This window comes from Coturnix japonica, chromosome 9, assembly GCF_054131305.1.
Source record: "Coturnix japonica strain WE chromosome 9, WE-NBRP24, whole genome shotgun sequence".
Taxonomy (NCBI): domain Eukaryota; kingdom Metazoa; phylum Chordata; class Aves; order Galliformes; family Phasianidae; genus Coturnix; species Coturnix japonica.
The window spans coordinates 27,274,397-27,289,290 of NC_140671.1; the positions used below are offsets into that span (position 1 = coordinate 27,274,397).

The 14,894-nt window shown below is 52.1% G+C and overlaps 4 protein-coding genes across 12 annotated transcripts; 3 read left to right on the forward strand and 1 right to left on the reverse strand.

Moving 5' to 3' along the window:
- Positions 1-742: 742 nt before the first annotated feature.
- LOC107323332 (ATP-dependent RNA helicase DDX19B) lies at positions 743-7,178 on the forward strand. 2 transcript variants are annotated; one of them, XM_015882300.2, is made up of 12 exons: positions 743-847; positions 940-988; positions 1,067-1,120; positions 1,578-1,713; positions 2,621-2,713; positions 2,902-3,007; positions 3,245-3,359; positions 3,482-3,659; positions 3,848-4,085; positions 4,403-4,565; positions 4,979-5,170; positions 5,322-7,178. In XM_015882300.2, the coding sequence occupies exons 1-12, from the start codon at positions 791-793 to the stop codon at positions 5,381-5,383; spliced, it is 1,443 nt and encodes a 480-aa protein (XP_015737786.1). In that variant the 5' UTR covers positions 743-790; the 3' UTR covers positions 5,384-7,178. The 2 variants fall into 2 exon arrangements, with proteins under 2 accessions (XP_015737786.1, XP_015737787.1); XM_015882301.2 differs by having other exon boundaries at positions 2,905-3,007.
- Positions 7,179-7,535: 357 nt separating this feature from the next.
- UBXN10 (UBX domain protein 10) lies at positions 7,536-10,605 on the reverse strand. 2 transcript variants are annotated; one of them, XM_015882312.3, is made up of 2 exons: positions 10,556-10,605; positions 7,536-9,535 (listed from the first exon to the last, which is right to left on the reverse strand). In XM_015882312.3, exon 2 carries the CDS (start codon positions 9,518-9,520, stop codon positions 8,657-8,659), a length of 864 nt encoding a protein of 287 aa, XP_015737798.2. In that variant the 5' UTR covers positions 9,521-9,535; positions 10,556-10,605; the 3' UTR covers positions 7,536-8,656. The 2 variants fall into 2 exon arrangements, with proteins under 2 accessions (XP_015737798.2, XP_085365110.1); XM_085508984.1 differs by having other exon boundaries at positions 10,508-10,605.
- An 872-nt stretch (positions 10,606-11,477) lies between these two features.
- On the forward strand, positions 11,478-12,594 carry LOC107323343 (phospholipase A2, membrane associated-like). The gene is made up of 4 exons (XM_015882320.3): positions 11,478-11,573; positions 11,737-11,881; positions 11,984-12,090; positions 12,195-12,594. Exons 1-4 carry the CDS (start codon positions 11,537-11,539, stop codon positions 12,338-12,340), a joined length of 435 nt encoding a protein of 144 aa, XP_015737806.2. The 5' UTR covers positions 11,478-11,536; the 3' UTR covers positions 12,341-12,594.
- Positions 12,595-13,023: 429 nt separating this feature from the next.
- LOC107323345 (basic phospholipase A2 Cdr-13-like) lies at positions 13,024-14,371 on the forward strand. 7 transcript variants are annotated; one of them, XM_015882322.3, is made up of 5 exons: positions 13,024-13,256; positions 13,366-13,418; positions 13,686-13,830; positions 13,932-14,038; positions 14,118-14,371. In XM_015882322.3, exons 2-5 carry the CDS (start codon positions 13,379-13,381, stop codon positions 14,240-14,242), a joined length of 417 nt encoding a protein of 138 aa, XP_015737808.1. In that variant the 5' UTR covers positions 13,024-13,256; positions 13,366-13,378; the 3' UTR covers positions 14,243-14,371. The 7 variants fall into 7 exon arrangements, with proteins under 7 accessions (XP_015737808.1, XP_085365122.1, XP_085365120.1 ...); XM_085508996.1 differs by having other exon boundaries at positions 13,060-13,256; positions 14,141-14,371; XM_085508994.1 differs by having other exon boundaries at positions 13,064-13,256; positions 13,965-14,038.
- Positions 14,372-14,894: the final 523 nt, after the last annotated feature.

Below are 14,894 nucleotides of genomic sequence, written 5' to 3' on the forward strand. Positions count from 1 at the left end.
GCAGTGTATGGGGGGGCAGTGTATGGGGGGGGGCAGTGTATGGGGGCAGTGTATGGGGGGCAGTGTATGGGAGCAGTGTATGGGGGCAGTGTATGGGGGGCGGTGTATGGGGGGCAGTGTATGGGGGGGCAGTGTATGGGGGGCAATGTATGGGGGCAGTGTATGGGGGCAGTGTATGGGGGCAGTGTATGGGGGGCAGTGTATGGGGGGCAGTGTATGGGGGCAGTGTATGGGGGCAGTGTATGGGGGACAGTGTATGGGTGCAGTGTATGGGGGGCAGTGTATGGGGGGCAGTGTATGGGGGACAGTGTATGGGAGGCAGTGTATGGGGGGGCAGTGTATGGGGGGGGGCAGTGTATGGGGGCAGTGTATGGGGGGCAGTGTATGGGAGCAGTGTATGGGGGCAGTGTATGGGGGGCGGTGTATGGGGGGCGGTGTATGGGGGCAGTGTATGGGGGCAGTGTATGGGGGCAGTGTATGGGGGGGGCAGTGTATGGGGGGCAGTGTATGGGGGGGCAATGTATGGGGGCAGTGTATGGGGGAGTGTATGGGGGGGCAGTGTATGGGGGCAGTGTATGGGGGGCGGTGTATGGGGGGCGGTGTATGGGGGGCAGTGTATGGGGGGCGGTGTATGGGGGCACTGTATGGGGGGGCATTGCTTGACCCTAAACCCACCATCTCGGCGGAACCTCGCTCCCCCGGAACCATAGTGCCGGTGTCACCGCCTCCACCCGGATGCGGAGCGCTGCCCGGCGCCATTGCGGTGCTGGCGGCGCGGCCCGGCCCGGCCATGGCCACCGACTCGTGGGCCCTGGCCGTGGACGAGCAGGAGGCGGCGGCGGAGTCGGTGAGGCCTTTCCCCATCCCTATACACACACACCCCCTTCCTCCATCCCTGCCCTGCCCCGCAGCCGGGCTCACCGTGTGCCCTTGTTGCAGCTGAGCTCTCTGCAGCTGAAGGAGGAGAAGGCCAAGCCCGACGCCAATGGTGAGCGATGGGGTGGGGGGAGGGCTGGGCTCTTATTTGCCGTTTTCAGGCCTAAAATTCGCCTTTTTTCCCCCATAGGGGCCGTGCTGAAGGCGGACGACAACGTGGAGAGGACGGAGGATGAGGAGAAAGGTGGGTGAGCACACATCCTTCGGGATGTGGATCTATAGGGGAAGCCCTACGTGTAACCCTATTGGATTCCATTCTGATCCCATTCACCCTTATTATATTGGCACTGGAACCCACCCAAGTGCTGTTTCCTTGTGCTTTGCTTTCATCAGTGGGTTGTTGCTCTTCCCAGCCTTAATGGTGGTATGAAAAACCCTAAAAGCTTCCATGTCAGCAGACAGTTCAGCCCTGCTTCCCATAGTAACTTAAATCAGTTCAGCCCCAAAGTCTCTATTCAGCCTTAAAACTCCACCAGCTTCACTTTGTGCAGCTCAATGTGAAGTGTAGACCTGTGGGATGTCCTGCTATTCAGGAAGTCTGGACTGTCTGTGGGGAAATTTGGGTCTTTCCTTCCTTGGGTAGTGCAGCATCACATCAGAAGCGATGCCTTGTGATGTTTTATCCACCTCCCTTTTGGCAGAGGACCGAGCTGCCCAGTCCCTGCTGAACAAACTGATCCGCAGCAACCTGGTGGACACCACCAACCAGGTGGAGGTGCTGCAGAGGGACCCCAACTCACCGCTCTACTCTGTCAAGTCCTTCGAGGAGCTGCACCTGTAAGTGCCAAACGGGGCTGTGTGTGATGGATTCGTGTGCCAAGAGGTGGCCGTGTGGGGTTGTTGTTGATCATAGGGGTGATCTCATATCTCTCAGCTTTGCTGCTTTGTTGCAAGGGAAAACAGACCTGGTGTGACTTCACGCTGGTGTTGTTCTGCTTCTTTAACCTCAGTGGCTGGATGTATCCCAAAAAGCAGAGCTCCTATAGAGTCTGTCGGACTAATTCTTGTCTTTCAGAAGGCAAAACAGTCCGGGGGAGTCAGGGATGAGGCGGCCAGGCCAACTGAGCCCTGTGTTGTGGCTTGGTGCAGCCTTAGCAACTGTGTCAGAGCTGGGGTTGGTGCGTCCTTGAGCAGTGCAAGGTTACCTCTCAAAGGGCTTTTGTTCCAGCCGCCCTCTGAAAGTGATACCATCTTTTCAAGCAGCCTGTTGTGCTGAGCAGTGGGAAGTGGTGGACAGAACAAGTGCAACCTGCTTTGAATGGAGCATTGCTTACAGCTTGGAGGCCGTCAGCTCACTGCCATCATGACCTGAGTTTCAGGTTGGATTAGTGGACAAGATTAGTGGCCTCTATTCCAGGATGGCCAGGAAAGCTGCTTTAGAACATGCAAGAAGCACAGCAGCAGCTTCTGGAGCTGTGATATAAGGTTTTCTGTGCTGAAAAGCAGGAATGCAGTAAATTGAGAGTTGCTTTTTGGTAAAGTTTCTGTTCCAAAGAGCGCTGTGCTGCTGCTTGCAGCCTCCTGCCACTGATGGTGGTTATGCAGCAGTGCAATCCCTGCAGGGATGCAGACATTGCTGCTCGAGGTCTGGCTGCAAGGTTTTTCTTGCCCATGGGGATGGTGTAGCTGTTTGCCTCTAAGATATTCCAAGGCAAAGCTTAACAGAGAACCCCTCTGTTTTCAGGAAACCACAGCTCCTGCAAGGAGTCTATGCCATGGGCTTCAACAGACCATCTAAGATACAGGAGAACGCCCTGCCCATGATGCTTGCTGAACCGTATGTACACGTGCTTTTTTCTTCCTCCCAGTGTAGGAAAGGGCTGAAAGATAATTGCTGGGATGGGAGGACAGCGTTGGGGCTGTAGGGGAAGGACGGAGCAGTGACCCATCTCAGAGCTGTGGGAATGGCATTGTGGGGTGTTTTCCTGAGCTCATGCTGATGTTGAACCCCGCTCTGTGTCACAGCAGCCCGCAGAACCTGATCGCACAGTCTCAGTCTGGTACTGGCAAGACAGCCGCCTTCGTCCTCGCCATGCTCAGCCGTGTGGAACCTGGGAACAAGTACCCACAGGTGGGTATTGGCTCCCATGTACCCACAGGTGGGTTGTAGCACAGCTGAGCCCTTCTATGGGGGTTTGCAGTGGTGCAGTAACCCCTACTGAAGGGCCTTGGGCTTCTGTTGAGGCTTTTTAAATCCAGTCTCCTTGTGTGAGATAGTTGAGCAGCGTTACTGAGGCCTGAATTCTTTCCTTAAATATCTCCTGTTGGTGTTGGTTATGTCACGCTCATTATTCCTCTGTCCCCTCAGTGCCTGTGCCTTTCCCCAACATACGAGCTGGCACTTCAGACAGGAAAGGTGATCGAACAGATGGGGAAGTTTTACCCAGAGCTGAAGCTTGCATATGCTGTCCGAGGCAATAAATGTGAGTAAGCTGAAAGACCACCAACAGACTGCAAACGAAAAGGATTTTCCTTGGGTGAAATGCAGCACTGCTATGAGTTACACTGATCTCAGAGCTTGATGTGTGGCTTTCTGTCTCAACAGTGGAGAGAGGTCAGAAGATCTCGGAGCAGATTGTCATTGGCACACCTGGCACTGTGCTGGACTGGTGCTCCAAACTGAAGTTCATCGATCCCAAGAAAATCAAAGTGTTCGTCTTGGATGAGGCAGATGTGATGATAGCAACCCAGGGCCATCAGGATCAGAGCATCCGCATTCAGAGGTAAGTATTGCAGGTGTAACATAGGGGCAACAGGGATACGTTCTTCTCTGGACACTTCCACAACAAAGCAATGAGATTATAACAATACCTATAGCACTGATCTGGCTCTGAGGTTGTAGTGTCCATCCCAGCAAGGAGATTCCAGGGTGCTGTGTGGGAATGCTGCCCACTTTGCTCTTCTCTTGCAGAATGCTCCCCAGGGACTGCCAGATGCTTCTGTTCTCAGCCACTTTTGAAGATTCTGTGTGGAAATTTGCTCAAAAAGTTGTTCCTGACCCAAACATTATCAAACTGAAGCGAGAGGAGGAGACACTGGACACTATTAAGCAGTATTACGTGCTGTGCAATAGCAGAGATGAGAAGTTCCGTGCTCTCTGTAATATCTACGGCGCTATCACTATTGCCCAGGCCATGGTCTTCTGCCACGTGAGTCCTTCTGGGGATAGTTACTTCCAGCAACCCTGTTGGCTAGGTTCACAATGGAACCCAAGGAAGGGATGGGGAAGATGTCAGACAGTGTCAGAGTTCAGGAAACCAAATGGAAGCAGTTTAATTCAACATCATGTAGGGCCTATATTGGGTTTCCCAGCTTCTTTCTCCTCAAATGCTGCCCCTTTCCGAGCTGAGTAGTTTTGTTTTCTTGACGATGGTTCTGAGATTTCAGTGTATGTACATCACGCAGGTCTCGCTTGTCAAGTGGAGTAGAACTTCTTTGCAAAGACAGGCTCTGCTTTGTGTTTCAGACCCGGAAGACGGCCGGCTGGCTGGCGGCAGAGCTCTCGAAGGAAGGCCACCAGGTGGCACTGCTCAGTGGGGAAATGATGGTGGAACAGAGAGCTGCAGTGATCGAGCGCTTCCGCGAGGGCAAGGAAAAGGTGCTGGTGACCACTAACGTGTGTGCCAGAGGTAAGGCAAGGCAGAGCTGGGCCAGGAGCTCTTCATTAGCATTGCTGGCAGAAAGCATTTCTATCCTCGAGTTCCACACTGGACAAATGAGGGTCCTAAAGTGACTCTGAGCAGTTTTCATTAGCCCATGCTCTGGGCTAATAGCTGGATGGCTTGTTTGTCAAAGTACCCCAGAAGTATCTTGTGAAGAAGGTCCCTTTCCAGCTGCACTCATGGGTTCTGTGGGCTGGTTGTTGCTTCTTCTTGTATTACTTCAGACTTTGAGACTGGCTTCATTCAGTCTGGGGGTGACCACACAGCAGCTGTGAGCATCTGTTGGAGACTGACCAAAACACACAACGGGTCAGGCCAGAGGAGGCTGTTCCTGCTACAGAATGGTTTAAATCACAGCATCCGATGCTTTCTTTTATCAGGGATCGATGTGGAGCAGGTCTCTGTTGTTATCAATTTTGACCTTCCTGTGGATAAGGATGGAAATCCAGATAACGAGACCTACCTGCACCGCATCGGGCGCACGGGTCGCTTTGGCAAGCGAGGGCTGGCGATCAACATGGTGGACAGCAAGCACAGCATGAATATCCTCAACAGGATCCAGGAACACTTCAGTACGTGGCTTTTGTCCCCTAGAATTAGATGTGGTTTCTATAGATGTGAGCAGATCTGACTGACGGCTGTTTGCTGCACTCCTCAGGAGGAAGCAGCTTTCCCTTTGCTGCTCCCTGACGTGGTGGCTGACTCATTTCTTGTCTTTCGCAGGCAAAAAGATCAACAAATTGGATACCGACGACTTGGATGAAATTGAGAAGATAACTAACTGAAGGACAGCTGCTGGAACCGCTGCGTAACCTGCTGTGGAAGCTCTCCCACTCCAATTGGATCAGCGTTCAGATTGGCACGCCTCTCAGCTCGTCCCGAAGAGGACTCCTAAGATACGAGTACACAAAAATTACCTCATCTTACAAATTGCAGTTGGACTTTTCAGATGTGCAACTAAAAGGGGGGGGGAGGAAGAGGAAATGTTTACAGAAGCTTTTAACATTTCTTAGTCTAGCCTTAAAATGGGGGAGATCTTTTGAATGCTAAGAAGTCAAATTGCCGTGAGTGGGCAACGTGTAATTACTGAAAACTAATCTGTGGGAGGGAGGGAAGGGGGACAAAAAGCTTTATTGCTTTTAATTGAAGCAAAGTTCAGCATAAACACGATCTGTTCAAAGACAAAAAGAAGATAGAAAGGAAACCAAGGCAGCTGGTTTTTGGCTAAAAACTCAACTTGTACAGAATAGGATGTCACTCTCTTTGATGCTCCCCTGAGTTCTTAAGACTCATTTCTGGCTTAATGATGGATTTGCCCAGCTTCTCATTAGGTAAATTGTCCCAAGGGGGGGGTCTCCAGTAAATCAGAGTCTCTAACACAGGTGCCGTGTTGCTTTTGCTGGGCAGTGCTTTCTTTTTACTTAGTCCTTGATCTGTTAGAACAGCCGCTGTGCAGTGGTGACAGTGCTGGAGTCAGCGCTCGAGAAGTTCACCTGAAGCATTTAACCTTGCCAAACTACTTGAGGGGGGAGGGAGGGATGGTGTGGAGGGAACTGTATTAATTAGTTTTCTGAATAAATTTGCCTCTGTCAAATGCTAGCATCCATTGGAGTGGGGGTCAGCCACCTTCAGGCAGGCAGTGCTGGTTCTGAGATGCTGCTGCGTGAATCATGTATACAGAACTGCTGGATTTCACTGACCAATCATAGAAGTATTTACCTGGCTTTCAAAATGGATAACAAAAAGAAATCCTAACAGCGTGTATTGACCAAAAGAAAAACAACAACCCCCTTTTAGAAACACTGTACCTGTGATGGGATGCTTCAGGATCAGAGGGTTCCATTGTGCCCGCGGTGCAGCTCAGCCATGCCTTTGCCTCAAGGCAACCCACGCCAGGGAAGGGGACGAGCAGCAACTTCTGTGGCTTTGGGTTGGGTTGGGAGCACTGCAGCACACAGGGAAACCTGCAGGTTGCACCCCCAGCCTGGTTTGCAGGAGGGTGGAGGCTCTTGAGCTCCAGCTTTAGTGGCACACAGCTCTTGGGGGACGCACATGAGCAGCCACCGGGCTGCCACTCGGTGCAGGAATCACTTCCAAACAGATACATGTACATTGTCAATTTAAAACTAGGAATTTACTCTGCGATTCTGGCCCGTCGTATTCTGTTCAAAGACAGGAACGTGGATCCTTTTACCAAGTAAAATAAATCAAACCAAACCAGAGGCTCGTTTAAAAATGTACCTAAAATTTTAGGAAACCTGTGCACCCTTTTATCGATTTGTATAAAGGATTTAGTGGGGGAAAAAAAAAAAAAGAAAAAAAAAAAAAAGAAAAAAAAATCTGTTAAAACTCTTTTTGTATTCTGGGGTGTATCTATTTTTATTCTGTTGGAAACCTATTTAAAGTGGCAGGTGAGTGAGTGCTTGCGTGCGGAGTGGAAGACTTGTTGCAATCACCTCCTTTCGTGGTACAGCTGAACGACCTCGTGACAGCAGTGAGTTGAATTGTCATGGAAGCTGCTGCTGGGCCTGTGTGCTGTTTCTAATGTACTTTTAATTGGAATAAAGAACACATACCGACTGATGGCTCCGCTTTGTTTCTTAATGCCTTGTTGGTGAAGAGCTGTAGGTAAGGAGGTGCCCATTTTCTGATCCATTTTCTATGCAGGAACATCTCAAAGTGATGTTTCGCCTCCTGTTTGCAAAGGGCAGGGGGGGAAAACAGGAGCTGCAGCTTCTTCCTGCTCTGTGTTTGCATAGATGGAGACTCAATGTGCTTTTAGACGCTTCTTTGGAGTCACTGCAGTCCATGTGGGCTGGTTGGAGGGCTGAGCTGTTTGATCCAGGCCATCTCCGGAGCAATCGCCTTCAGTTGAGTGACACTGCTTGTTGAAGAGGATGCCGAACATCCAGCGAACAGAAATCATTGCCAGTTCAATTTTTAGCTGAAAAGGTTTTATTGATTTTTTTTTTCACCCACCACACTGTATGAAAATACTCTTTGACAGCAGAAGTGACACCACATACACTGACCAGGCACCAGTCCCCGCGTGTTAACACTGCTGTGCTGTTCTACCAGCCACATCCGCTGTCCTGAACCATCCACGTTCTCAAAGCTGCTTTAAGTATCATAACAGAGCAGCTGTGAAAGGTCTGATGAAAGCATCCCAGGTCTGCTCTCCCTGAAGACACTGGCATTGCTACAGCTGGCTACCAACAGCTGAGACCTGCAGCCCTGAACACTGACTTTGGAATGAAATTCAATGCTCTTGGTTGATACCAAGATGAGTTTTCTACTGTTATTGCTCTTGTGAGCTGCTCTGGAATTGTGCTGAGCTGAAAAGCCTGGGTTTTGCCTTGCAGTGTTATAAATGAGCTCAGCTGTGTGGCAAGCTGTCCATTTCTTTACAGCACAAACACATGAAGTTGCCCTACTCGCCATTTTTGACAAAACAACTCTGCAAGAGCCACGTTGGTTCAGTAAAACAAAACTAGGTGAGCCAATTCCTCAGTCAAAGCCAATTAACACAGAATTAAAAGCAGAAAAACCCTCCCACAGCAGCATTTGCTGGGCCTGAGGACTAACTCATTTCAACATACAAGCATTAAATAAAGCATTTTGCAACATCCCACCTTGACCGTCCAGCTCCTCTTAACTACCAGTCATCAAACAAGAGAAGAAAAACTGAGAAAATCCCATTGCTCACCAATACAACCACAATCCAGCTGAGTTTTACAGAGTAAAACAGTTCTGCTTCTGTCTTCCCAAGTGGGTGATCCCCTCTGGGAAGTGGCACCTCTTTGAAACAGAGAAGAGGCCACAGAAAGTTCCTGCTCCAAGAACAGAACCAACATCTAAGAAGGAAACTGTCAATTTCAAAAGCCAAAGTTGGTGGCACTCAAGTAACTTGTGGATTAAAGACACTGTCCACGCAGTCGGTCGAGGTGGATACGCTTGAAGTAGCACTTCAATACGTGCTTTTGGTATCCACGACTCTGCTTCAAGGGAACTTAGGGAAAGATGAAGAAGATGAGGCTGCTCCAGTGCTCAGCCCACGCCTACAGGTCGGTGTCCTGCTGCTCAGCCTGCCGGATGCACAGCACAGACATGTGGGGGATCCCACACTCCTGCAGGGACCTGCTGAGGTCACGGAAGCTCCGTCTGGGTACCTCTGTGGTTTCAATGCTGCAGCATTCGTATTTGGTGGCTGTTTGGTGTTCTGCTATAGCAACGACCGTCTGGAGACTGTCGGTGGGTTTGAAGTGATGTTCAAATCGTTGACCGGAGGGAGACCGAATAGCAAGCAGCAAACAAGACTCTTTCTGAAGCGGTTCTTCCAAACTGAGAGTCGATAACAAAGGGCTCTCTTGCCTCATCTTCCTTCCTGGCTTCTCAGGAGCACAAGAGGTTTCTTCATTATGGACATGGCTTTCTGGTGCCCTGCAGGCAGATCTTTGCTCTCCAGAAGGAGCTGCTGTTTTTGGGGCATTCTCCTGCCCACAGCTCGCACCCATCACACCCATATGGCTGCTCTGCTCTGCTGCACCTTCCACATCCTTGCGGCCAATGGAGGGGAGCACTCTGTATTTGTTCAGGGAGGACGAGCTCCGTAATGGGACCTGCTGCAGGAGCTCAGGGATCTCCCCTGGGGATATGTGGCCAGAAGGGAACACTGCTTTCATAGCTGGTGCCCTCTGGCTGCTCTGTAAGTCACGTGGAGCTGCTGGTGATGATGGCACTGCACAAGGAGAAGTGCCCGCGGTCCCAGAGTAATTGAAGGCCGACCTTGTGCGGCCCTTGGCAGATTTTGGCCGGGTCATGTGCATGGTGATGGAGTTTGGCTGAAAGACAGAGACGGCCAAAGTGCTGGAAGGGAAGGAGCTGCAAAGTGGGACTGGGTTCAGCAGAGCTGCTGTGGCCATTGCTTCCCAACACACCTGCAGGTGGGAAAGCAGAATGAAAAGTTACAGTAAACGGCCTGAAATGGCCTTAATCTCCCTGATGATTTTGTGCTGCATGTCATCTAATAACAAATATCCAATGTGTCACTGTCTGAATCCCGTGACCAGAGGCAATGGGATCCACACCAATATAGGTGCACAGATTGCTTACAAAATCTGCCCAAAACAAGCAGAAGGAATGGAACAACCCCTGCACCCTGACCCAGCCTGGGTATTCAATGCCCATCCCAGGGCTCTGCAGAGCAGCACAGCTCACACTGCTCTGAACAACTGCACTCACATGGGGGAGTGTTTGATTTCCTCCTGCCAACAAATACGCTCCAAGGCAACAAAGAGGAAACCCTAAATGCATTGCATCACTTATATACATGGTTACACACTGCACAACCAAACTGTGCAGCCATCACAGTGGGATGCATCCAAGCGTGGGTCTCCAACCCCCCCAGCACTGCATGGATTGTCAGCACAGAGCAGTTTAACTTTGGGTGCCTGAGCTGCTCCACAGGGTTGGGACAGGGCTGAACCCACAGGGCAGCACCCATAGGAGCCCAAAGTGCTGCGTACCCATGGCGTGGGGCAGCAGTGGGCCCCTTTTGTGGGGTAAGCCCCAGCCCCACAGTGCAGGCCAGCTCCTAGCTGAGCCTCTAGTGCCCCAGCCCCACAGCTGAGCCCGTTGTGCCCCTCAGCTAGACCCACAGCTGAGCCCAGCCCTGCCCCACATCCAGCCCCACAGCTGAGCCCGGTCCAGCCCCACATCCAGCCCCCAGACCCACAGCTGAGCCCGGTCCAGCCCCACATCCAGCCCCCAGCCCCACAGCTGAGCCCAATCCTGCACCACATCCAGCCCACAGCCCTACAGCTGAACCCAGTCCTGCCCCACATGCAGCCCCCAGCCCCACAGCTGAGCCCGGCCCTGCCCCACATCCATCCCCCATCCCCACAACTCACTGCTGACCCCCATTCCCCGCCCCACGGCCCGGTCCCGCCGTTTCACACCTTCCACCCCGGGGCCGCCCGGTAAACACAGCCGCGTTACCACGGCGATCACTCCACTTCCGGCCACCATCGAGAGGAGCGGCCGCGCTGGGTAGAGCGCCCCCTTACGGCAGTCCTCCGGGCGCCATGTTACCCAAACTTTGCTGTTTTAACCCCAAAAGTGACCAAGGCGACCATACAGCCCCACAGCAACAACCACTGGGTAGAACTGGGCGCATGAACCCCATACCCATCCATTGGGCTGAGAACCCCTTCAAGAGCCACACACAGCACACACATCCACCACCCCATCCCAGTGGCTCCATACAAGGCCCTGATATGGGGCAGGGTGGGATCAGATCAGCTCAGCTCCCTCCATCCTCACCCCATCACTGTGCACACAAAGCATCGCACTGATGGCTTTGAAGGGCACTGAGTTACCAAGGGTGGAGCAGTGCCGATGAATGGAGCCTGTTTGCTCTGGGCCTCATGGCTCCTCAGCAGCGATAGCGACCATTGTATGTTATCTCTTTGCATCACGTAGTGATTCGATAAGCCTTGTTCTAAAGGCATCTCCCATAGGGCTGCCTTGATTTCAAGCCTGCTTTGCACATGGCCTCATGTTGCAGAGCCTTTGAGAAGCCTCAGGTTCCCCCCCATGCACTTGGTTGTTCCATATTTGGGTTAGACTGCAAGGGAAAAACCAAAGAGCAACCAACAAGCTGCTAACAGCACCCACAAACTGCACTGCCAAGGCTGCAGCACCATGTTTGTACTATATCCATCCACATTGGGGCACAAACCACTTGCAAGGCTTCATGGTATCATGTAAAGGGGGAGGATGGGGCACTAACAAAGGGCAGGGGGTGGATCTCTCCCCCTTTCTATCCATATAAAGCAAACCTGCCAAGCCTCAGAGCTGCAGGGAGGGGTGGGTGGGATTTTATTGCCCCCATTTCATCACCAGCCCCAGGTGCTGCTCGCCATCTCTCCACTGTGAAGATGAGGAACCTCCTGCTCGCCCTGCTGCTGGCTTGTGGTGAGTTGGTGAGGCTGGGGGTCTCACATCCCCCTTTCCTGCATGTAAACCATACAATCTCATGAGCTTTGAGCATCTTTTGGCTGAGCTTTGCCATTTTGCTGTGTGGGGCTGGGTGATGGGCCATGCTGGTGGCACTCTGTCCCCCCATCTCTCCTTGTAGGGCTGCCTCTGGCACATAGCAGTGTGTTGGAGCTGGAGAGCATGATCAGAGTGACCACAGGGAAGAGCGCCTTGCTCACCTACAGCTGGTATGGGTGCTTCTGTGGCATCGGGGGCAGAGGGACCCCAGTGGACCCCACTGATAGGTGAGTACCTGGAAAATCATGCTGCTGTGGGGCTGTGTGCTCCTCTCTGTCACCTTATATTTGGGGCTGGTGCTTCCCTCACCTCTAACACATCTCCTGCAGCTGCTGCCATGCCCATGACTGCTGCTACAGGAGGCTGAGAGAGAGCGGCTGCAGCCCCCTGATAACCCCCTACCAATTTGATGTCACCAATGGGAACATTACCTGTGGTGAGTGGCAGGGAGCAAACTGCCTGGTGTGGCAGTGAGCACATAGGGATGGTGTGCCATGGCACAGCAGCACTGGGGTAAAGCATTGTATTTGTCCCCTGCAGGTAATGAGCAGAGCTGGTGCAAGAGAGAGATCTGCCTGTGTGACAAGGCTGTGGCTTCGTGCTTTGCCAGCGCCCTGCCTTCCTACAACGTGTTCTACCGCTTCTACTTCAAGCTGAGGTGCAAAGGGAGCAAGCTCCAGTGCTGAAATCCACACAGTGTCTGCTGGTTTTGAGTGCCTTATTGCTATGGGAAGGGCAGGGTGATGTGGGTGCTGAGAGGGGCTGCTCCCCCTCTCCTCCTCCTGGCGAGGTGACACACAGGGTGAGCAGGGCACAAGCTATGGCTGGAGATCCCCAGCTCTCCAAAAGCAATATCCTTTCCCCTTCCTCCTCTCTTTTCTCAACTGATTTTGTTTTCCAGCCAAAGGAAAAAGGAATTGAATAAAAGGTGTGAAAAATACTCTGTGGTGTTTTGCTGTTGTACTGCTGTGAGATGGGTCTGTCCCCCAGCACTGAGAAATGGGGACCAGCACATGCCACCCACTAAAACTCCCTGGGGTTTGTCAATAGAACTTCCCTGCAGTGAGCCTGGGGTTGTTACTTCTCCCAACATCCCCCTCTTTGTTCCCTGAACTCACTCCCAGAGCCAACATGCAGAGCAAACCTATTCTGACAGCCAGGGGATCATCCCAATGCAGTGTATCAGGAAAGCTGTTTTTTGCCAGTATTCAAGGCTTACTTGCCCCCTGCTAACCCTTTTTAGGGCTTAGATTTAAACATCCCGAATCAGGGCTGATTATTCCACAGTACAGCACCAGCAGGGCTGGTAAGGCAGAGGAAAACACCCCCAAGCTGCCAGGGCTGGGGCAAAGTGCATTGCCTTCCTCCTGCACTGGAAGTGACGCAGCTTTATTGGCATCACTGCTGGTATGAATGGGGGCGGGGGGATTTCCTGCATTCACGTAAAGGGGAAGGATAGTGCCTTCTCCTTTACAGAAAAGCCCCACTCGCAGAACTGGACAAGCTGAGCATCTCACAAAAGGTTTGTGGAAGTGAAAGCAAGCCCTATATAAATGGGGCCGTGCCAACCACACAGCAATGAGCAGCAGAGGCTTTCCCGAGGTGAGCAGGGATGGAGGAACACCTTCCTCTATTTCCTACCTTAACTATGAGCTGTACTGCAAGCAGGGATGGATGCACAGGATGACCTGGTGTTGGGTTCCTCTTCCAGGGCAGCAGGAAAGATGAATGCTCTCCTTGCATTGGCCGTGCTGTTTGCTTGGGGTAAGTGTCCTCAGCTGTGCTGCCAGGGCGGCCACACCTGCATCAAACAGAGACATCAGAGCTGTGACTTTCTCAAGCTTTCACTCTCTACCCCCACCTCCTCAAAATGCATAACACCCACCCCCAGATAACAGCTCCCCTGTGCTGGGGATGAGTTTCCCCTCCAGCACAGCAGGGATGACTTGGTGGTGAAAGACTCCATATAGCAGGAGGATGACAAAAAAAGGGGAGAAAAGGGTTTTTGTTATTACACTGATTTCCCCCCAGGCTCATCGTTGGCTGGTGGGAGCCTCTGGCAGCTGCACAAGGTGGTCACAAAGATGACAGGGAAAAACGCCGTGCTGTATTACTCCTCCTATGGCTGCTACTGTGGCATGGGGGGCCGAGGGCAGCCCAAAGATGCCACAGACAGGTAAGCACCCATTTAATAATCTCCCTGCCTCAATTTATCATTCGAATCCAAGGGGTGTGGGAAGCAGGGGAGAAAAGCTGAAAGCTCAGAGCCCTGCACAGATGCTGCCAGCTGCACGACATCTGCTATGACAGCCTGCAGCACTACCACTGCAACGCCAAGCAGCAGCACTATCGGTACAGCTGGCGCGGCGGCCGCCTCACCTGCAGTAAGTGGGGATGCTGAAAACGGGGCTCTTCCCTTCTCAATATGAAATGAAATGGAATCAGAATCTGTGCTGCCCGCAGATAATGATTTGTGGTGTGCCCAGCTGTCCTGTGAGTGTGACCGCAGCCTGGGGCTGTGCCTGCAGAGGAGCACGTGGAGCTACAAGTGGCGCTACGTCCTGTACCCCAAGCGCAAGTGCAGGTGATGAACACGTGCAAAGCGAAGACTCTCCAGGTTGAGTTTGGATGAGTTTTGCATCTGCAGCTGAGCCCCTGCATGGATCACATTCGAGTTGAACTTAATCGATGTGAAAATAAACTATGCGTTTAAATCATCTTGGTCCTCTGTGAGCTGCAGCCCAGCACTGCCCTCCCAGTGCCTTCCATTACGTCCCAGAGTCTCCCAGCTCACACACAGTACCTCCCTGCACTATACAGAGCAGCTCAAGAACCTCTCAGCACCTTCAAATGCTGCCTAGAGACGCTCAGAGCACCCCAATAACCTCCCAGTGTGCTCCCAGTGCCCCCTAGTGTTGTGCAGAGCCTCCTGACACACTCCTAGCAGACCCCAATCCTTGCTGAAAATCCCCAATATACTCCCAGTGCTGCATAGCACCCACTATAACCTCTCTATGCCCTCTCAGTGCAGCTCACTACTGTCTTGAGCCCTCCAGTACCCTGCTAGTAATGCTTAGTGTAGCCTAAAGGTTTCCAGTGCCTTTCCACTGAACCTCAGCATTGCCCAGAGCCCTTCAATTAAATCCCAGTGCCCCCCATTGCAGCCTACAGACACCCAGTACTCTTCTAGCACCTCATAAAATGAGACTTTGGACACTCAACATGGGGCTTTAGATCAAT